The 24283-nt window shown below is 39.0% G+C and overlaps 1 protein-coding gene across 1 annotated transcript in view; it reads left to right on the top strand.

The window, feature by feature from the left end:
- The window catches only part of NWD2 (NACHT and WD repeat domain containing 2), a 51168-nt gene extending 34633 nt beyond the window's left edge, over positions 1-16535 (top strand). The window contains exons 4-7 of the mRNA XM_053975901.1: positions 6782-6985; positions 8365-8509; positions 8804-9393; positions 10899-16535. Of these exons, the coding sequence (XP_053831876.1) occupies positions 6782-6985; positions 8365-8509; positions 8804-9393; positions 10899-14831 (4872 nt within the window). The 3' untranslated portion in view covers positions 14832-16535. The remainder of the gene's footprint in view (positions 1-6781; positions 6986-8364; positions 8510-8803; positions 9394-10898) is intronic.
- The last annotated feature ends 7748 nt before the right edge of the window (positions 16536-24283 follow it).

Raw genomic sequence — 24283 nt, 5'->3', positions numbered from 1 at the left:
ACCTTGGTTTCAGTTTCTGGTACAACAGTTTGCAGTTTGCCCTAACAAGCAATTAACATGTATATTCCATTGAGATAAATTGAAGTAAACATACTTTTCTGGCTTTAGATCTGATGATTCACTATTGTTTAGCCATTAGCATTTCTGCTTTGAATTTGAAATAAGTTTGGTATTATTCCCTTAAGTTATAAAAAATAATAAAATACTACATTCTTTTTTTGTTTGTTTTTTGGTAGAAAATTCTTGGTTTCAAAGCCTGGCAGGCAGGGACCCAGCTAATCCTGTTAATTTTCTTTTTTTTGCCCCAAAAATATGTCTGGCTGGACCTGCGCATTTTATATCACATAAGTGATTTCTACAGGATACTGTTAGAACCAAGTTATCATATACTTGCAAGAAACCTGAAAGAGCTGTAGTTGTACTAAATTTCTTAGGATGGGATGTTAAATGGCCCTTAAAACTGGAATCCTGACCATTGTTTCAGATTTTCAAGATGTGGTTTACTGTATATTTGGTTATATCAGTTAAACCCATATTTCTACAGACAAGGACATTGTCTGTGACATGCTGACATGTTACAATTCTGTGTGCCTTCCTTAACTTGAATGGCTTCCTAGGGAGGTTTGCTCGTGCAAATGCGCTGTCTTACCACCTCCAAATTCAATATGAAAGACAAGACATAGAATGTAGCCAGCATGCATGTAAAAAGTAAGATTTGAAAACAATGGAGCATTTCTTGTAGTGATGCTGAAGTGATTCTGTCTCCATACATACAAATATAGCAACTGAAAGAAATTGAAGGGCATTGGAATCTGTTTACAGTAAGTATGCTTTTTAGAAAAAATATTTGGATTAATTCTGAGGTCTTTTAAGCCTGGTGCTAAATATAAATGTCAATATTTCACTTTTTTCTTTGTGTGTCTTTTTTGTCTAAAGAAGTCTGATCCACTACATAGTAACATACATTTTATCAATTAATGCGTGTGTGAACATCCCAGTAAGCAGTAGAGGGAAAAAAAAAAAAACTTACTTGTCTGAGAAAAAATGGCTATTTGACTGAAAGGTATGGCTTTAAAGAGGAAAAAAAGGTTTTATTTCATAAGAAAGATTTTACTACAAAAGGGAGGAAGCCTAGAAGCAAAGGCTGAGGGTGCAGGGAGTTAGGTCTCTAACCCCAGGATAAACAGAAGGCAATGAATAGTAAGTGACCATAAGGAGAGAGGGATCTGGAGGACTTTGTTAGCCATGCAAACCGTGGAAAGATAACATTCATGTTTCTGTTGCAGTTAATATTTAGTTGCTTATATAATGCTATGAGATTGCTTGCACAGAAAGGAGCTGCAGTAGCAGGGCCTTTGATGTGTGACTGTGACTCCATCATTCACGCTCTGAGGCCTGATGAGTGGGGCTTATACCTGTGACCACAGACTTGTCTTCTTCCAGTTCAGGGGAGTTTTTGAAACTGAGCCATGAGTGTGCTTTGTTATTTCGTGCTTTTCTCCAGGTGGTTGCCCACAGGCTACACCAGATTTCTGTGCAAGGCCTCCTGCTGAGGCATGGCATGATCCAGACTGCAATCCACAGCTTTCCTGGGAATGGTAGAAGAACACCTCTGGGACATCAGTAAGACCAGCCTTTCCCAACCACTGACAACAGATGAACTTAATACCCCACGGTGTTTTAAAAGCACTTAAATCCCTCCAGTTTTCAGCCCACAGTGTGAAGCATTGAGCATCTCTTCAATAATGTGAGATACTCATTCTCCTAATGGAGCTGTTCTACTTTGAATAAGTGATCTTAGTCTAAGTTTATATTAATTGAGCAGGCTGAAATGTGAGTCACTCAGGATGTCATCACAAGGGGTCAAGGCTTTCTTTCTTCACTAGTGAGCAGTTTCTGTAAGAAGTACAGAGCTGAGAATTAGGAAAAAACAGCTTCCACTACGTGCTTACGACTAACCATTGCATGCCCGTCCCAGCCCAGGCTTAATTCCCTGTGTCGCTTGGGGACAGTAATACTTCTAATTTCTCATAGATCTTGCAAAACCAAATTGTTTAAGGAATGCTTAGTCCTGTACACAAGGAAGTGTATTAAGTTAAAAAATTAGCTGTGGTTAGATTTGATTCCTTCAAAGATGATGTCTTGAATGCTTATGCTTCAAAAAGCTGGCAATCCAGGACTGCTCTGAGAAGAGACAGAGAGGCCATATGTATGCACTTCAGTGTTGCATGTCTTCACAAAGATCAAGACATAGGATTGATTCCAAGTAATTCAGCAAAAGATCATTGGATCAGATCTCTGTTGACAAAATGGCAAAAAAAAAAAAAAATGCTGCTCTTAGGTTGGCAAGTACCTGAAACTACTCCATAAAACATTATAAATCTGACTTCTCAAATGGCTTCATTTGCAGATATCAATATATAATTTCAAAAAAAATTAATTAAACCAGTCACTAATTAATATAATTTGCTGTTATTTGACAGCTGTTTTTTATTAAAATTACCACCAAATATCTTAGCTGGAATTAAATATATATAAAATTTCAGCTTGTTCTGCTTTAAGATAATGTATGGCATCAGAATTCACGAATATTTTAGTGATGATGTCTGAACTCATCATACGACATGCCATGTGAATCCCTCATATCTCAAGATCAAATCTAAATTTTCTTTGTGTCCTCCTTTTGGTCATTATTGTGCCTGCACCTATAATTTTAATATCTTTCCACACCAAGAATATTAGAATGAAAAATACTTCCCATCGTACAGACAGTAGTTTCTTAACCTTCATTTAATAGAGATTTCAGCCTCAGGCTCAACAAAGCATTCCTGACGGGAACGACAGTGGATGCGGCTTTGAGCAGCTTTGTCTGTTGGAAGGTGTCTCTGCCCAAGGCTGGGGACTTGGAAGTAGATCATCTTTGAGGTCCCTCCCAACCTAACCCATTCTGTGATTCTGTGAAAGCTAACAAGGCTACTGCTGAGGTTGCTCTGTGTTAATTCTGTAAACTTTTGTTAGACACAAATGGTTGCTGAGGGTTTTATATGTTTGTCAGCCTAGTCGTCTTATACAGTTCAATCACCTTCAATCTAATGAGTTTTTAATTTGTTGTTTTACTATTAGAGGAGAATGACTCAGAAGGTGGGAGGTTTTGGTTCACAAGCCTGCATATAAAACTGTCTATTGATAGTGAACACAGCATAAACATTACTGTTCCCTTTAAAAATAATTTCCTATAATAATAATCAAAATGCTGCAATGTTGTTATCACAAATTGAAGTTTTGGGTTCTTCCTGTTGAGTACTATAATATATTTCAAAAGGATCTGAAGTAGTGGTAATTCTTGTTTACAGACTAAGTATGAAACAACATGAAGATTGTGAGAAATTATGTTTACTTTCAATCCTGTTACTTCATTTTTCTTTATTTTTCTAAGAAGAAATCTGCATTTACTTGAATGTATAGGGAAATGGAGATGGGGCAGGTATTTCCAGAGGCTGGTGCAAGCATCTGGCACAGATGCAGTTCAGACACTGAAGTTCCTGAAGGAAAAGTGCAATTCAGAGCTTCTCATTGAGGCCTCTAAGGTTTGAGTGGTTGTGTGGTACCCTGATAGATTATATTTATACAGATAGATAGGAATTTAACCAGAATGACACAAAAAGAGTGAAGGGTACTTCCAAGCCTCACCTCTAACATGGAAAGATGTAGTTTTCACATGCCCCAAATGAACCCATCCTAAGGCTGTCATGCAACCTTAGAAACAAATAGTGGATTAAAATTCCAGCAAATACATATAGTCTGTTTATACCCCTTAGTCTTTTTTTTTAATCTACTAGTGCCACTGCTAATAGAAAATATGCAGTGTATCTAGAGGAAGATGCATTTGGGTGAAGAACTGTTCCCCAGGAGCCTGGTGTGTTTATGTGGCGTAACCCAGCATTTGAGCATTCGTTTCTCAGTAGAAAACAGCTTCACTTACTCAGCATGCCTCTGGCTCCCAGCCTGGGCTGGGATACCACAGTGCCTCAGAAAACTAATGGTAGTCACTTTTGTACTCTCCAGTAAAACAAAGAGTTTTGTTTCAATGCCTCCATTAAAGGGCCAGTAAAACTGGGCTGTAGGTTGAGGCTAGTCTGAAGTTACCAGAAAGCACAGGAGTGACTCCATTAAGAGTTTTCTAGCTTATAAAATTTTCTACCAAAATATTATTGAAATTATTAAATTGAGTCAGGTATTAGCACCAGAACCTCAGGCAACTTCTATAAGGGCTCTAACAGGAACACAGCTGCAGTGCACTGCCTGGGATGACCCTGCTCTAAAAGATACACCTGCTCAGCACTGTATTTAGGTTTTGCTGGATCATGTAAAGTTCTTTTGTATTGTGTTTTGCTCAAGTAGTCAGGAGGATAATCCCTAATACAAAATTATTTACATAATGTCTTTTGCAATGACAGATGAGAGGTATAAAAAAAGTCTTGTCTTTTCATTTTAAAGTAAAACCAGTCATTATTCAACTATAGTGCAGTGAAGGGAGAACAGCATAACCTGTACCAGAGAAGCAGAAAAATACACAGAATAATTCCAAAACAAATTTATTTGATTAAATGCAGTACATTAAAATTGGACATAATAATGTTGACATTTTAGTATTGTTAATGAAGGGCCCAATTATTGATCTTTGCTGAGGGAACTGTCTATTGAATCCACTGGACTTACATTCAGAAAAAGTGAAGCCTAATGAATTCTAAGTAATAATTTCTATACAAGGTAAAAGCTCCTCTGAGAGAAATTTATGAGATTTCTACATCAACCTGAATGTGAAGAAGCTTTCCAATTCAGCATGATATAAGTTATTAACCTCATTTGAATGAAGAAGGAAAATAATACTATATTTTCTTTAACCTCTGCAGCTTCAGAATTCTAAAATTACAGGGCTCTATGAATAGATTAGAACAGTAAAAGCTTCAAAATTTTCCCCAGCTATCTCATTATGTGAAGCAACATAGCGCTCTCTGAAGGAAGCTACTAGCTGGAATGATCACAAATCAAAAATAAATTTAGCTTATAGAGATACTGGATCATTTTATTTAATTAATTATTATATAATTCTAGTTGCTGAACACTTCCATTCTCGTGACTGCTTGATGTGTGCCCTGAATGGAGCTATGGTGGCATCTGAATGGGCAGCCAGGCAAACTCAACTTCCCCTAAAGCCTCTCTACTGGAGAAGCTTCTTAAAGGACTTGGATGCTGTGACGTGTCAGAAACTGGATCCTGTATCACAATTCCTACATTCCTTCACTTCTCCTGAGCAGTGGGCAGACACTGACTTGTTCCTGTCCACCAGCTCTTTGTCAGTGCTCCTCTCTGGAGGGTTCCAACTGCTTGCCATCAGAGCCAGTCATGGTAGTTCATGAGTTCTCCCTAGTCTGCTCCAGGCAAAAATCAGCCAGGTTAGTTTACACAATGTCAGGTGTGCTCTGAGCTAACTGGCTTTCCCTGGAAGGATTAGGAAGTGTTGGTGCACTGCTCTGTTGTCTGCTCTGGGACTGCAGCATCTGGCATGGTGAGCCACTGGGGTGTTGTGTGCCAGCATAGCTGGGTTCAGCAAAGTGTCCTGCTGCTTCCTGCTTTTATAATCAGTGAAGCAGGCTTTCATCATCATCAGTTATTGATTTTCAGGGTGTTCTTCTGCTGGAAGAGTTTAAAATAGCTTCTCATTATGATGAGTGGTCTAAAAATAATGAATATTTAGATATTATTTACAAACATGTTCGTTTACATTTTAGGGCACTACTATATTTGCATTAGCATTACTTTACTAAGACATCTTTCTGATTCAAATCAAGATTCTGATACTATTGGTTCTTCCCCACATTAAGTACTCCTCATTAACAGAAGATCTTTGCTGAATATATTTACAATGAGGAAAGAATTTTTTAAAATTACATTTTAAATTAAGTAAGAATTCTCACTGATTTCTGTGGACCAAGTATTTAATGCAGAATTGATCTGATGGTCACAAATTTGAAAAAAAATGTCAAAAGATTGCAGTAATTTCCTATAACACTATTGTTTATGAAGTTGTAGGACATTACAATCATATTTTTACAAAATGTTTACGGACAGTAAACTACAGAAATAAATTTCTTTTAAAAGAGTACATTTAGAGCACCACAACTAGTATTTTAATCCTCTTTTTTTTTAAGGGAAATGTCTCCTGTGCCCCAGTTTATGCAGAGGTACTAAAATTTGGTTTGATCAATTTCTACTCAATAGTTTCTTCTTCCTTCCCCCACTGTTCATTCAGTGGACAGCTACTGGGGCAAAGACAACAAGAATAGAAGACAGCAAAGCAGCTTGTGGTTCTGCAACACTGATCCTTGCTGGTATAAGTCACAATGTCAATTTGCTTTTGCATGTGAGGATAATCTCAACCTGTGACTAATGGAACTCGATAATACATGAGTCAACACTGTGCTAAGTATATAGGGTATTTTTTAATTATTTCTTTTGAATGCCTTTGTATTTTTACTATTAGTTACTACTATGAGAGACAGTACATCTACTTGAAATTTTCTAAGTCATCATAGTAAACTACAGCTCAGCATGGTACCCTTAACAGTAATTCCTGTTACACAGTATCTGTTTCCCTTCCCAGTAATTTCAATGTCATTACACTACTACCAGACTTTCTTTTAGGAAATTCAGATCCCAAGGATGCTTTTTGCATAATAAAAAAGAAAAATTTAATCCCTACTTTTCTGTAACTACATAGGGCCTATTGGGAGAGAAGTATGGGAACATCCGAATACCGGGGGAAGTTGAGTCAGCAGAATTTGAAATGATCCTGGATGCTGCTGTAGAGGCCAAGCTAGAGACAAGGATTTTAGAAGAGTGGTACTGCAGGGATGAGAACGCAGTGCCACCAGCATATTACCTCAGACCAAAATCAGAAATGCTGAAGAACTGCCAGAATACGGTAAGTCACAGTCACCTGCTCACAAAATTTTTCTCTATCCATTACAGTGGCAGGCAGTCCCCAAGGCCAGGCACTTGCTGTTGTCTTTGAATTAGGTTCTACAGCCCTGTCCACACCTGAACAGCTGCTGCTGTGGTGCTCCTTTCCTGTGCATGGAGAAGGAGCAGCTGCAAAACACCAAGGAACACGACTCCTGCATTGATGTGCTCTCTGATAGCTAGAGCAAGTGAACTTGGGGCATCTGTGAACTGTTATGGCTAGTGGGACAGTTGTACAGATTTCCTTTCTCTGATGTTGTAACATGGAGAACTCAGGCTCTTCTGCTTTTTACTGTGCATTTACTAGATTTCAATGAACAGGACTTGCAAAGGAAATACACGTTTTCCCTTCTATCCCCATAGAAGAAAATTCTAACAGTCAAACAAGTGCTTAGCACTGTCCTGAGTCAGATATGATACTTTTAACTTATTAACTGTATTATAACATTTTTCAACATTGTTAATTATCATTTTTAAAGCAGGCATTTGTCTTTAATTGATAATGATAAAAACTGTATCTGTTTCTCAGGGTTCAGTTCTACCTTCCTACACATCCAGTATATACCTAAGGACATATTTTAGCACAGAGTTATGTCTCATAAACTTATAGAAAGTAATAAAAGATACTCAGTTCTGTCAAGAAAGAGTTGCTAGGGAATTTATCATGGAGATTCCACACTCCAAGAAAACTGGAGACCCCTGAAATATTTCACCAGCAGTAAATAAAACCTAGTTGCTTTAGAAGAAGCACCAGCATGGCATTTGAAAGATACCACCTGAAAGGATTAGTGAATTTATATTAGAGTTCCTCTCCGACGACAGTTAAGATTAGAGTTACTGTAGCAATGAATGAATGAACGTAATGTCACATATAATCCTGTATTTTTAAAATATGGTAGCTAATAGAAGGCACTTAATTACAGGTGCCAGGAAGCTCATTTTCAGTTTTGAGATCCAAGTTTAAATTATTATCATTATTACGTCTCATTAAAGGAGCCATAATTTTAACAGTATTGCTGCTGCTTTATTATCATTATTCAGGATTGGTTCTCAAACCCCTCTTTCTATAAAGGTATTATTGGCCTTATTCTTGAAAAATATTGCATTAACTGCCTACACTAGGGATTTAGAAAATACTCCAAGGATCTAACTCTTAAAATTCTGAAGTGGAATACAATATGATCATCTGCAATATTAAATGTTTAACTTTTATTTATTTTTGTTAGTGTATGTGTTTCTCTGTTACCATGTTATTTTTGGCCTTGAATATTAGACTTCTGCTTTCTGAAGTTGTATATGTATGTATTACACCTACTTTTTAACTATGGATATTTTAAAAAGATGGAATCTTCTTCAAATTCGATGAATGAGAACAAATGGCAAGATATATCAGAAGAGATTAAGAAGATTTTTAAGACTGCTGTGAAATTGCTGTATGAGAAAGGAAAAATGAAACACAGCCAAGCAAAGAGATATCTTTCCTCTGGTAAAGTTCACACTAACAATTTCTATGTATTGTCTTTCCTGTCAACCTTTCCACAAACATGAAAGTATATTTCTGTTGGCATTTCTTATATAATTAAAGGGGACAAAAAGGTTTGTTGTGCTTGCTTGAGACTAAAACGCATACAAAAGCATCCAACAAATTCTCTGTTTGGTTTTCTTTGGGTTTTTAGAGAGAACAAATGCAATCGAGTCTGCCTGTTGGGGGTAGGGCATGTTCTTGAACTGTTTATAAAGAAAAGTTGACAGAGACTCTGTGTTCTCTTTTCATCCCCAGCTATTGAAGATGAACTTGATTTTGCCTTGGGTAAACAAACACCAGCTTTCCTAAAGAAGTGTGTTTGCTACATCCGGAAAATTGCCAACATTGAGCGTTTCGTTAAAATTCCAGAGATGGGAAAATACATGGACGTGGTACATAGAGCTGGGAAGTTTCTACGAGATCCTGAAGCCCATGAGAAACTGATCAAGCTCAGGGATGAATTCATTCCTACCATTGTCGCATCATCCAATCTGAGAGTGTACACATCCGTCACCCACTGTGACATGAAACTGGGTTACTCCCAAGAAGTAGAGAGCCATTACATTGAAGGACTTGGTAAACAGTTCTATGAAGACATGATTGATATAATCCAAGCTACAGTGCAGCAGAACTTTGACACAGAGACAGACATGCTGTATGATGAAGTTCTTCAACACTCGTCGCTATGTAAAACGTACTCCACTTTTTATGAATATAGATGTGAGGCATTAAACATCGTTCACAAATATGTTTTACCGAGAAAAATAGGACACATTAACCCTCTTATCATATATGGAGGACCATGCACAGGGAAGACTCTTCTGTTAGCTGAAGCAGCAAAGAAGGTGAGTACCTACCTTACATCATAAGGTCATGTTGCGAGCATTACTGTGTGTAAAGGCCAACTTAGTTTAATTCTTTCTTTTCTCAACACATCTATCAGCCCTCGATATATAAAATAAAAATAACGTGTATATTCAGCATATTATTGTACACATGTGTAGAAAAATATTACCTTTCAATAATAGCATATCTGTATCATGTGCTTAGCCAAAACAAATATAGTTTATGAAAGCTCTTAGAAATCTAATAGTAATCAATATATTTTGAATTAACAATGTATATTTTAGAATTATCTCTTTCCTTCTTGTTCCTCTGAGGCCCTATGAATCCACAACCATCTAAACATCTTATTTTGGTTTTAAAGGTAAATGCAAGTATGTCTTTCCAAGTCATGCCATCTCATGTTCTCATAAGAAACTATTCCAGAATTATTCTAATACACTGGCTACAAATATATATGTAATAAGCTGCAAAAATACCCATACTTATTTGTCTGGTGTATGCTGTTTAAGTCATTGAGCTGAGTACTACAGGGAAATGAATGAAACACTTTGTGCAAGGCAGGACAAGATGCAGAAAAAGACCAAGCTGGCATCACCAGACCTAATTCTGCAGATGACAGTTACAACTTTGAGAGCCGAGCAGGATGGTCAGAGAATTTAGCATAGTGAGGTGGGAAACAGCCATATCAGCCAGAAGGAAATGAAGAAGGGAACAATACTGTTCAAATTCCCTGTATCTACTTCCTGTGGAGTCACATTAGCTGCATGTATGAAATTGGGAGTTGCAACTCAAGATCTCATTTCATATCTGAGTACGTAAGTCAGCCTAGAGACTCTGGTTCTGCTTTTCTTTTAAAATACTGTAAATTAACATAAAGTGAGGTGAAGAGATGTAGAACCGAGTGTGTTAGCCTGCACAGACTGGGAAGATTAAAAGAAGCTACATTCCTCACTGGCTTGGAGTGCTCTAACCAAGAAAATTTCAAGAGGTAGATACTTTTTCCTTTTTGTGGCAGTGTTTTAGAGTAAAAGTCACAGGTACACCAGGGCAAAGTGTAGTTCTATGGGCCAGAGGACTCTGATCCGTGTCCTCTAGAGACATATCTTTATACTCAGTCAGAATCAATGCTAAACAGGTTTAGGTGGTAGGCTGGTGTGGCTGACCAAGGATGACATTGTGTAGTGTCTACGGAAGCCTATTTATTTATAAGAGAGTCTATCTACACACTTTCAGAGGTGAGACTCAGGTTTTGTGAGGAGTACCCTGGGATTTATGGAGTACATTCTAGTCATGTCCTCTTTGATGTAAGCATTTTTGTGCTAAACAAAGATGATACACAATTTGCATTTCATTCAGTGCACCCGCTTTGAACTCTGCCAGTGAAAGTATTTCTATTCAACCAGTGATATTTTTAAATGTTTATTCATATATAGACTATCACTATTAATTATCTCTGTTACTGTGCTTCATTGAGATATAAACTAAATTATGCTCTATATTCTAGGCCTATTCCTGGTTGCAAGAAGAGATGGGACCAGATTCTGACCCCGTGGTAGTTATAAGATTTTTGGGATCTACTGAAACAAGCACAGATCTGAAGAATATACTTCAAAGCATTTGTGAACAACTAGCAGTCAACTATCGCTGCCTCGTACAAAGTTACCCAAAAAAGATTCATGACCTTCGGGACTTGTTCATAAATCTCTTGAATGAGTCTTCATTTCACAGGCCACTGGTGATTATATTTGATGCTTTAGAACAGCTAACAGATAGTGACGATGGTAGAAAGCTCTGGTGGCTTCCCATTCACCTTCCACGTTCAGTACGGATAATTTTGTCAACACTGCCAAACAAACATGGGATCCTGCAAAAACTGAGGTGCCTTATTCATGAAGAAAGCAACTATATTGAGTTGACTGCAAGGGACAGAAAGATGTGTAGTCAAGTACTGAAACATCAGCTGCTGCGAGTTAAAAGGAAAGTAACATCAGGGCAACAAATCTATGTCAATGAGGCATTCTCCAAGTGCACACTGCCTATGTTTGTGAACTTAACCTTCAGAGAGGTCAGGTACTGGAGATCTCACAAGGATGTGGATGAGTCTTCCCTCTGTGTTACTGTCCATGAAAGCATCGAGCAGTTGTTTTGGTCACTGGAAAACAAGTGTGGGTCAAGACTATTGTCAAGAGCACTTGGCTACATCACTATGTCCAAATCTGGCCTGAGTGAAATGGAACTGGAAGATATTTTAGCCCTTGACAACAGTGTTATGTATGAACTGAATGAGAGCGTCAGAGAAAGTAACCCATTGAGAATTCCATATATATACATTGCAAGACTTAAGGAGGGCTTACAGGGGTATTTAATAGAGCGACAGGTGAAAAATGTAACGCTGCTTCTTTGGGCAAACAGGCACTTGCAACTAATTGCCCAGAAATTGTACCTGCACAATGAAGAAGACTTGCGTGAAATGCATACAGTCATGGCAGAGTATTTCCTTGGTGTTTGGTCAGGTGGACGAAGAAAACCTTTTTACAGCAATGACCAATATCTGAGTGGTTGTCCTGACCGTGACAGTAGAGGCCTGAACGAGGATGAAAAGCATTGCGTGGATCAGGCGGCTTTTGACAGGCAGGCTCCAGATCAGCCATGGGTCTTTCAGTGTAACCCATTGGAACCTGATATCTTTTTTATTAATCACAGAAAAATGACAGAGCTTATTCATCACTTAACAAGATGTGGAAGAACTGATGATCTTCTGTACGGAGTCATCATGAACTTCAGCTGGCTGTACACCATGATTAGAATAGGGCAGTTTGATAAAGCACTTTCTGACATAGAACTAGCTTACACTTATTCTCAAGAAAAGGAGCTGAAATTTCTGGCCAGTACCCTCCGCAGTATAAAGTTCAAAGTAGTAAAATACCCAGGCTCACTCTCCGCTGAATTGCAGCAGAGACTTCTCCCAGTAGTAAGTTCATTGCCCAAACTCAGACATCTCCTTCTAGAATGTGACAAGGATGGACCCAAGTACTGCTCTATTGTCCCTTTGCATTCCTCCATGGATGTGACTTACAGCCCCGAGCGCCTGCCGCTGTCATCCAGCTGCATGCATGTCACTGAGATTTTGCCTACATTTAATCCCAGCACAATTATTGCTGCTTTGGAAAACGGCTCCATTAGCACTTGGGATGTAGAAACCCGCCAGTTACTAAGGCAAATTACAATAGCTCCGTCTGTTATCTTAGGGATGAAGCTTACTAGTGATGAAAAGTATCTTGTAGTAGCTACAACAAACAACACTCTTTTGATATATGATAACATAAATTCCTGTCTTCTTTCTGAGGTGGAAATTAAGGGGTCAAAGCACTGTGGAATTGCAGGGGACTCCAGTTTTATAAATGGATTTACATTATCGGTCAACCATGCGCTTGCTTGGCTGGAGGCCAGTAAAGATGTTACTGTAATAGATCTGCTTTACGGTTGGCCTCTCTATCACTTCCACTGCTGGTATGAAGTGACCTGTGTGCAGTGTTCTCCAGATGGAGTTTATGCATTCTGCGGGCAGTATTTGAACACCACAACCATTTTCCACTTGGGCAGTGGAGAGAAGCTGACCACTGTGACCTCTGAATTTTCAAGTGGATTTGTGAAATTCCTTCTCATTTTGGACACAGCCCAAGAAATGGTGATGGTGGACAGTGAGGGTAGCCTCTCTGTTTGGAATACAGAGGAAATTGCAAAACCCCAGCTTACAGATGACTTTGACTGCAGAAGAGAAGACAGCGAAGTTGTCAGCATAGAGCTTTCTGAAGACCAAAGTGCAATTTTAATTTGTAAGGCTCTCAGCATTGAACTTCTTGACACTCGTGTGTGGAAGGTGGCTGAAAAGTTTAGAGCTAAACACAATGAGCGCTTTATATCTGCCGTGTTGTCCAAAAATGGCAACTGTATAATTGCTTCAATGGAAAATACCTCAGCCATTTTTGTTTGGAGAAGAGATACTGGACAGTGTATGGCAAGCTTACAGGAAATCTCAGGAACTATAGTCAGGCTAATTAAATCAAATCATCATAACATGCTGCTATCCTTATCCACCAGTGGTGTCCTTTCTATCTGGGATATAGACATCATAACTGCTATGTCCAATATTGACAAATCTGGCAAACCCATCCAAAGACTGGTGTTGCCAGCCAGAGGTGAATTAATATACACATTGGATGGATCAGATTCCGTCCATAAGTGGAACTTCAGCACTGGATTTATTGAAGCTGTGTTCAAGCATGAAGGTATTGTTGAAAACTGTGTGCTGACCTCTTCTGGAGAGATAATGGTTACATCAGATGATAAATGCAGCCAGTATGTATGGCACACAGTTAGCGGTGAAAATATCTTTCGCATTAATGGACAAAAAATCTCAGAGCTAATGATTACTCATAATGATCAGTTTGTAGTCTCTCTCTGCGAGCAAAACGCATCCAGAGTTTGGCGACTGGCTACAGGACATAGGGTTTGCAATATTCTAGTTGCCTTACAGAATGCATTTATAACAACTGCAAATACATTTGTAGTTGGAATGGCAAAGAACAAAGTGTTGGCAGTGAGTCTCTGGACAGGCAGTATAACAAAGAAGTTTTGCTGTGATGATGGTGCAAGCATTGTGGATATTAAGTTGATACCAGACTGCCCAGATATTATAGTATTTATAACATCTACTGAAAGTGTGAACATCTGGAGCCTAACAGAGGAAGTCATTTGCAGACGTGTACAATTGCCTACCAATTTCTTAAAAAAATTGGAAGACTTTGAAATATCTCCAAATGGGAAGCTAGGAATTATAACCCGTGGTGATGAGAACATCAATGTGCTTGATTTACACAGCGGAAAACTTCGTGTGGTTCACGCTCCAGGTGTCATCTGGCGGCAGAGGCTGTCTCGTGATGGCCGCTACCTGGTGTACATTTGTTGCCGTGGGGAAGAAGATGATGACAATGGTGCAGTCTCTAGTTTAATTGTAATGAGGCTAGCAGATGGCAAAAACATCGGTGCCTGTTCTCTTTATAAAACTCCCACTTTTCTTGCACTCTCACAGAGACATTTAAACATTATTATTGGATTTGATGATGGAAGTATAGGTACTTACACTGTAGTGGATCGAGTTGATGCTGCGCTGAAAATCAAAATTGCTACTTCAAACAGCCGTCAGATTTTCAACAACGCAACACAAGTGATTAGGCCAAAGTGTCACAATTATAGTTTCAAAGTGACTGCAGACTGCATTTGGAGGGAATCAACAGAAGTATTTGCAAGGGATAGCCCCATTACAGTTACAGAGGCTGAGGTGAGTGAAGCAACACCAACCAAAAGACACAGCTACTGCTATGAGAAAGTGTGCTCAGCCATAGATTGCAGACACAGTTTTGCATCTGACAACTGAGTAACCATCTGGGCGAGCTTGTCTGAATAGTACACTTGCTTAGGTATTTCTTCTGAATTCATGTAAAAATCAGTGCGTTTCTTGGAAGACAGATATAAACAGCAGAGGGCAGATCAGCTGTTTCTTCCTGTCTTACATTTCTGTAAACATAAAAGCAAACATATAGCAAATGGGCTGCAGGGTTTTTTTTAATTTCGGAATACAAGGTTTAGTCCAGAATTTCACCAGGGCCTTGATTAAAAATTTCTAGCAATACTATCAAAATTGTTATGCTATTACAGAAGGTAGGTGATCATATTTGTGGTTGACAGACTGTTTTAACTAGAGCTAAAGCTCTAAGTGATTGGTGAGAAGTCAGACCACAGTTTCATATTCCAAGTCACCTAGATGGGTCAATAGCTAACAGTCAACTTTATACCCACTTGCAAAAATGTGGTTTTCTGCTTGATGGTGCAATGACAAGATGTCACCTGCCAACCTGGAACACTTGATACATTCCATCATCATTTTAAAAATATCTACTTTTATTTTTCTTTTTAATTGGGTTTAATCTTTGGGCTGAAAAGAGTAGGTGCCAGTCAGCTGCTAACATGTCAGCATGTGAGGCAACAAGTATTTGTTCACCTCAATGAACAGAATGAAAGCTTTTTTTTTTTTAAATTGCATGCAGGGATATCAGGTTTCTGTATTGTGATAAAAATTATAAAAGTCCTGAGTTCTAAAGGAAGTATAGGGATTGGGGGTTTATTTTTGGTTTGGGGAAATGTTTCGTCTTCATAGTGTGTATTAGTACAGGTCGTAATGAAAATTTTTCAAAGAGAAGGGGCGTTACTGATGAACACTTAAAGACATTAATTTCTTTATGTTAAAAGGTTGCTGTCCATTTTGTTGTAAGAAAGTCTAAAGTATCTCCTCTGTCTCCAAAGTAATCCTGGTAGTTTTCAGACATGCCATGTATTAGTCCTTATAATATTTGCCTTAGTATTGTTTCTCTTCTTTCCCATGATAAATACAGATCAAATGACCAAACACTCTGAGACTGTGTATCTGCTGAAATATTCCACTAAATGTAAAGGCTGTCAACAGGTCCCTTCTTAGTCCAGTTTGTAATGGGTTTTTCTTACTCTCACATGCATACAACCTTCACTTTCTGCTTTAGAAACTGTTCTGAGCCTTTTGTACAGTTTTACCAGTTTCAAGGCAGAAATTGTGAAATAATGACAAATGCTGTAAAAAAAAATTACATTTTCCTAAGTAAAAAATATACTGGACAACATCTGAAGCATAAGAAAATTTTCCCCTACTTACATATCTTACAGATGGCACACCCATGGAAGTATTTTCAAATTATTTAAACAGAATAATCTTATTTTTAAAATCAGAATTCCATATCACAAATTTCCAAGAAATGAATGCTAAGCTAGAACTTAATGTAGTGTGTGAATGTTCAATGTACAAGCCAATATAGTATATTAAGTGACTTGAATGATTTTTCCTAACTGGTTTGCAACTAATAGATCATATTGAATGTTTTTATGTAAACTTTGTATTGTTGGGAGAACCTACCCAATCAGAGATTTATATTTTCATAAATGTCAAATTTAGTTAAATTTTGTTACAGAGTTGTTAAACTAGAAATCTATTGCAGTCTTCAAACAAATATACAGTCTTGTGTATGCATTGTTTGTACTAATAAACTGTGGAAGCAGACTTGTGTGTGTCTCTTAATTTCATGGAAATTCCACTCTGGCAGAGGGACATGTGGCCTTCACACCTTCCTTTGGCCTGTACATAAATAATTTTTAAGGACAATATTGATAAGGAAAAATTCCAATATTTCTCCCATTGCAGCTAACTAAATCAAGCATTCAAAATACAATGAGATTTGCCATTAGATTTTACCATTCTTAGATGAGTTTATGACTAGATTGCATACTGACAGTATGCAAATCAACAGATATCAAGTCTTTTGTCACCAATGCAGTAAAAAGCACCAAAAAAAGGGACCTGAAACCCCACTCTGATTCAGACCTGTGAAGCTATGGGAAGAGGCACCACAGTTCCCGGGATCCTGTCCCAAAGGAGGCAGCTTCCACCTTCTTTCAAACATGGTGCATGACTTGTGCATTTTGGCCCTGAACTCCCTGTCTATAACCAGTGTAATATTGGAAAGTTAGTTCTTTCATTATCTTGGAAGGGTAAAATACATCCTCTGTCTGCCAGGAGACTGGCTGATTTGTAATTATATTATATTCTGTGATGTAATCACAGAACCACAGAATATTCTGAGTTGGAAGGGACCCCTAGTGATCATCAAGTCCATCTCCTAGCCTTGGACAGGACACCCCACAGAATCACACCTTGTGCCTAACCTATCTCATTCAGCTTGCCAGCTTTCTGAATCAATTTCTCAGGGGTCAGACCCCTCACATTGAGGAGTCTGTCCCTTCACAATCTGTCCCCCAGTATGTGTGTCCAGTGGTATTGAGACAAAGTATTTTCTCCAGTAACGAGCCAATACCCTTCACAATCTGTCCTCCAGTATGTGTATCCAGTGGTATTGAGACAAAGTATTTTCTCCAGTAACGAGCCAAATACCAAGTGCTGTTCTACCCCTACACAGGAATAGTGCAATTTACTTTTTGTTAATAAGCACTATTTGCATCTCTAGAATAAAGATTCCATTCATCTTTTAGATAAAGTGCATCTATAAACAAGCTCAGGTGGAGTCTGTATTTTCTGACACAGAAGATTCTAGGAATAGGCTGTAGCTGCAAGAAAGCTTTAACAGGGAATTAGCCGGAAATTCTTAGGCAGACAAAGGTAAGCCAGAGGTCAGCTAGAAAAAATATTTTTATCAGTCATTTCCTTTGCACCACAGCTGGGGAATGCATGGCCCGTGACTTCATTTCAAACAGCCTGTGGCCATTTGACTTTTTTTCACATTATTATCAGATAACATCAAAATGTGGGTTAACATGTAGCCTGAAAAAGTTTGCATTCAGAAGTCATTCAGGTTCCAGTGGCTCCCCAGCCCTGATTTTTCCATGATGCACACTCAAGTGCTTTACCTGCAGAAACAAAAGTATTGGCCATTTTGCAATGAGAATTTAAAGCAAATATTGATTGCTGGAATGGTGTTTGTATGTAGAGAGGACTGTTTCAGCTTAAAACCCTGAGAGTTTGCTCTTTGTCAAAAACTATTAATGTGTCTGTATAATACATCATAAAATGGGTCCTCTGGGGCACTTCCATAAAGCTGTTAACAACAATCTGCATTATTTCATTTTGTTGATTAAAGATTTAAAAATACCTATTTTAATATAAATATTAAGACTGCAAAAGGACAGACTTCTGAAATCTATTTTTATTTCTTCTATTTTTTTATTTCTAATCTATTTTTTATTTCTTCGTCATACTTTTTTATGCATTTTTCAATATAATCATAAAATTGATCTTGTAGTCATCCAGATGTGGACTAGGGCCTCTGGATAGGTTTCATGAACAAGGGTTTGTTACTAATAAACATTATAAAGTATTTATGCTACAAATATAACCTACTTCAGGTTCTTGTAGCCTGTTATGGACATTACTCTTCCTAGAGCACCACATGGCTGCAGGGAGACCAGTGAGCTACATTTTTTTCCTGTGGTTTACCTTCCCAGCCTGGTTACAGAACATCATTCTTTATGTTTTGGAGGTAGTCTCCTGACTTTCATGATGTGAGCTGATGCTCTCAGTGTGGGTCCAATTCATAATCTCAATTTCAACAGGCAGGTCAAAGGCTGCAGGAATAGTCATCACGATCCTTCCCAAGGCAGGATGAGGCCTTTTATCATGTGTTTCTCCAGAAGGGGCAGTTTGAACCATCACCCTCTGTGAAAAGGGGTCTTTCACTACCAAGGACAAGCTATACAGTGCTCAATTCAATTGAAAACAGAGGCCAATAAGCAGAAGAGTGTGATGGAATGTTTCCAATCCAGTATAACATGCTCTTAAAATCACACATTTCCCCAAGTGATTGTTAAAATCTGCCCCTACCAAGCTCTTCTCCCCGCCTCTGCTGTCATGCCAGACCCATGCTGCCCCTGCTTGCCAGGGTGGGTGAAGCTCCCATCCTGACTCAGCAAAGCCCCTCGTGTTCCCAGCCATGGTACACTCTCCATTTGCAGCGCCTGCTCTTTTTGTGAAAGCTCACTGGGTTCCTCTCCAGCCTCAGCAGGGAATATACAAAAATGGATTTAAGGCGTGTTCACATGTTCCCACTGTCAGAGCTTTCACCACATAGTACTGTATAAATAAAATCATCTGCCTGCTCTCCTACTACATCTCTGACTACACATGCATTTCAGTGCATGTGAGAAAGCTTCTAGACTAAAATAGATCTAGTTAGCATACTTAAAGTGATATACACAGAATTGCAAAGTGAGAGATTAAGCAAAAATCCAGACATGCTGTAGCACAGATGAAAACAGAACATCCCCAAAGCATGGGGATGGTTTGCTGCCATTTGTCTACATTATCCCATTGCTTGCTAGTAAATTGCCTGGCACTTCCCACTGTAATATCACATTGACAATAGCATATGAAGTCATAAAGTTAGCCTTTTAGGCTGCAATTTTTCGAGGCAGCCTTCTATCTCGGCAGCAACGTTCTCCAGAAAACCACAGCCAAAGCAGTAGACTAAGGTACAAGAATGAGATTAGAGGGAAAAGAGGATTTCTGAAGGCTGAATGTCTAAACTACTTCTCCTTTGAAAAAGTATCACACCCATGTTATTGAACAAGCACTATGGATTGGTGAGACAAGTGATCATTTCCTGCAGGACACATCTGTGAAAACCTGTCAGGCAATGAACCCAAAAAGATCCCAGCAGTTCGCACATACTCACAGAAAACGATAGGTTTCAGAAGCACAGCACGGTTGGGATTGCAGGGGCTGGGACAGAACTTCTCTACTACGACAGGAATACCGGGTGCTGGTTCGAGAAATCTCAAGAATGAACAGTCTGTGGAACAACAAAAAAATACAGTAGCCGTGGAAGGGGTCTGAAAAGGAAGCCAAGCATCAGGAGAAGGGGGAAGGCAGCCTCACTGTGTTTGCTCTGAGTGACCTCCTGGCTTAAAACGACGCTTTTCGACTGGACATTTCTCGGCGTGTTAGCCCACCTCATTAGCCCAGCAGCCACAAGAACAATGAAAAAATACCACAGGCAAAATACCACAGAGCTGGCCATGGGGTGACCTCTGGCTGGGCAGGACCATAAGGCCGGTCCAAGCACACGTTGTGCACAGGGCTGTTCATAGCTGCAGATCCGCGCTGCAGGGTAGCCTAAACTGTCTGCATCTCCTGCCTCCATCACCTTCCCTCACAACTTCGGGATATGTTAGCCTGGCAACCCTTTATTTACTGACAAGGAAAGCCTTTGGAGAGTTCAGTGAAGGCTTTGTACTAAGAAACTTCCTGGCTCTTCAAGTCCATTTTCAGCTAAAACTAATGGTTTGCAGAAGAAAAATATTTTAAATGTGCCAAAGACCTGTTGCAGATCTTTAAAGCACGCTAGCTCATAGCCTGCAAATGATGCTTGGTCTTCACGTTATGACTTAGTTGTCTGCTCAAAATAAGAATATCCAAAGCAGCTTTTATTCATTTTTTTGCTGGCACATGACATTTCGGCCCCTACCTGTGCTGGCTCCTGCAGCGGGAGGCTGGGGCCAGGTGGCGCATCCGAGTCCCTGCTCCGGGCACGGGACCTGCCTGCCCCAGCCCGCTGCTGACAGGAGTTTGACAGCCTCGGCTTCAGCTCACTGCAGAGGACAAGAGGCAGGGCAAACCAAGCCCTTGGTGATTTTAATCCAGCACCCTCCTTCCACGGGGAAGGCGAGGATGCAATCCCTGCAAGGCAGGGAGGCAACTGTAAATCCGGCGTCATTTCATTATTTAGGGAACAGCACGCCTACTCAGTGCAGCAGCCAAACTTCATTTAAGTGCTTCCATGAGGCTTAACACCAAAAAAAAAAAAAAAAAAAAAAAAAAAAAAAAAACACGCAAACACCAACAACCACACCCTAAGGGTATCGAGATGGCTTTGTTAGCCCCGATTTGCACCCCCCTGCTGCGACACAGGCAATCTTAGTGCCAGTTCTTTCCCGGAGGTTGTTTTACAGTTTCCAGGTACATCGACATACCTTAAAGATCGCACATGACCCAGGTACTTGCCTAACTTAAACCTCTCCTCCTGTACAGGGAAATCTCTCTCAACTGGCTGTGGCAATAGAACATCTTTCATATCACTTCTGGAAACACCACACTCAAATCAAAATGACTCCAGGAAAGTCGGCAGCTTTCAAAGGTAAATGTGAGGCGATGCCTGCAAATACACCTCAGAGCTGAATTTCTCTTTAGAGAATCCCACAAACAGTAGGGAATAAATGTCATTGCCAGGCAACATGCAACAGAGGAATTTTCTGCCAAATCCCTCCAGCACCGTTTGTGATATGGGGAGATTTAACTTAAAGAATATGCAAATGGCAGCATGAATACACTGACAGGCTCGGGCTTTGTTGTGGTCGTTGTGACTGTCCCGGAGGAAAGGAATTATGTGGCACGTGTTCTTCCGCTTCTCCTTCTGTTAACCCTGGCCAGAAACGGTGAGTTCTATCAGGTTTTTATCCAGCTTGCAGGTAAAGGGTTACAGATTCTAGGAAGTATTAATGCAAACTTTAAAGGATTTTATTTTCATCTGCAGTCACATGATGCCTTAATACCCAATGACACTAACTACAGTGTCTCATTAAGAGGTCATGCAAACTCTCAAGCTAAACAAGGCATTCTTACATAGTTAACATTCAAATGCAGAAGCCAAGCTAAGCCATGGAAGATTGTAATCAGGAAAGCTACACTTCCTGATCCACACAAAAACTACAGGTAGGAAAAGTTCTTTTAAACTTTTAACATTGTGCTTTCTAGAGAACTGTTTACAGGGCATATTTTGTACTCTCTTTTCTACCTTTCCAAACAGTCTGAGAATACTATACTGAAAATATCTGATCTCACTTGTTCCACCTGTTGTAGAGTCAGGATTGTTTTTACACTCAGAAATAGAGTTGGCTCAGTGAAAATCCAAAGAAAACAGTTTTTAAGCCAAACCTATTTAAAAAAGCAATGTTTTTAAAGATCTCTTAGTTACTGAAATGGTTGGAGTATGTGGGGTAAAGGAGGAGTTAATATGTCTTTGATATCTGAAATGAAGGGATTTAGAACTCTTCTACTTCCTTATATCATGAATTACACATTGTTTCAGTCAAACTAACCCCACTGTATTTTAACAGATTTGACTTCCTCAATGAACTTACACGATTTCTAAATTCCCCTTCTAGAATTTGGTACATTTAAAAATAAAATCTTACAAAAGCAAATGAAAGACAGATGGGGAGTACTACAGTGCTCCATAAAAGGAGAATAAAATTGCAAAATACAGAGTAAGAGGACAGTCAGTTAAAACCAGTTTATTTTAAATTGAGAAGTTAAATTGCATTAAAGCATATCAGTTTTCACGTGGCACGATAAAGTTTCTCTGACGATTACTGGCAATATTGCAGGAGTTAATATTTTTTACTTGCACTGAAGGAGTTTTCCAGTCTACAGCATTAGCATTTTTATCATAAAGATCTTTTTCTCATCCCAATTTTTGTTAAACTGTAATTGTTTTCAGACAGTGTTCTAAATACTCCATTTTTAATACCTCTATAGGAATTTAAAAACTGCATTCTAGAGGGTTACAGAATCCAAATTTACTAAAGATCTCTAGTGCATCACAGGATTGCCACATCCTAACGATTCCCACTGGTCAAAAGCAGAAAGTGTTGTTTATTGTTTTCCTCCTACAATGGTTGGGTGTTGATTGCTGGTAATGTAATTTTTCCGCAGTTCATTCTATGAAACACATCTCTTTTTCTTGTTTCCACATAATGCTAAAAGATACCAAAAGATGTGGAGAATAACAATACCTGAAGCAACTTGCTTCAGATAAGCTCACAACTTTCTTTGGGAAAAGAAAGGGGGTTGTCTTTACCAGTATTTAAAATAAATTTGAGTCCAAACAAGTTTACCAGTGGCACTTCAAAAAATTGTCATTCACTTTCAGGGTGCCCATCTTGAAACATAGTAGGTCTTATGTTGAGGAGGAGTAAGACCTGAGCACAGCCTAGATCAGCCTGAGCCATGAAGTGTCTCTTTATCAAACTCATTGTACCAATGTCCTGACAAAAGTAGCTCCCAACTGTGCCAGTGGGAGTGCAGCAATAAACCACAACACTTTAAAAGAACTGCTCTGAGTTTACTATAACTGACTTCTGAGCCTGTATTATTTACAAAAACCTATTTAGAAACTGTTGTAGATAAGGGGCTTATTTACTAAGCTACATTTATATCTCAGGAGAGGAACACTGCAGCTCCCACATCAACAGGCAACCACAGGCTTTCACTGAGAAGAGCATTGCATCCAAAACATGAAAGCAGCCTGCCATGGCCAGTCTATTCTAAGAAATATTTGTACAACTTGCATGTATCATGGTAAACCAGCTTAGTAGTTCAGTAGTTAAATTTGGTGAACATTAATTACACAAAGTGTCTTTGTAGGGTGGAAGGTACAATGCACACTGAAATTACTCTGTGACTGAATAAAGAGTGGCCACTGAATGAGCAAGGGCCTCCCTTAACTCCTTTCCTAAAGAAAGGAATACAAATGAGGCACTTGCTATCAAGCACTCTAGTAGTTCAGGTTTTTATGTCCACAATTTTACTCTTAGTGCAAAAATTTGTACTGCTCTAATTATTACCTTTTATTATTTTCTGACGAAACAAACGAACCTATTTTCTTGCTTTGTCACATCAATATAGAACCAAATGGAGTGTTGTTTCACAGGAAAGACGCAAATCAAATACTTCCTGCTCACAACCAAAAGAAGAGAGACGTTCTTGGAAAATGAGATAATTGGAAACTTAAGGGAGAAATTTTCTCTAGAATTTTGGGGAAAGCCAAGCAAATATAAAAATCAAAACACTGTCAGAAGTTTAGAATAGTTTTCTCTTTACCCCAAAGCTAAGACAAGCATTGATCAAAAGGCAATCCAGATCTTCCAGTTTGCAGATCTCAGGGAACTTGCACCATATTTAAGGCTAATACTGAAAATCAACCTGATGATTTTTGCACAGGTCTAGGTAGGTGGGAAGACAGAGCAAATCTTCAAGTGAAGGGAATCATGCTTCCTTGGAAAGTCTGGTTAAAAGTGGTTCACTGTGCAAGGCAAACATTTTTGAGTGTTGAGGCCCTTCTCTAACCACACTGTTGTTTGTACCTGACCTCAAGGAAACAAACTTGCTAGAAGTATTTGCTCTCAGACTTTACTGAATGAAAGCTAAGGAAAGCCTTTCTTCACATCTTTCAGGAA

This window comes from Vidua macroura, chromosome 4 (assembly GCF_024509145.1).
Source record: "Vidua macroura isolate BioBank_ID:100142 chromosome 4, ASM2450914v1, whole genome shotgun sequence".
Taxonomy (NCBI): domain Eukaryota; kingdom Metazoa; phylum Chordata; class Aves; order Passeriformes; family Viduidae; genus Vidua; species Vidua macroura.
This window is presented reverse-complemented; position numbering and strand designations above follow the sequence as displayed.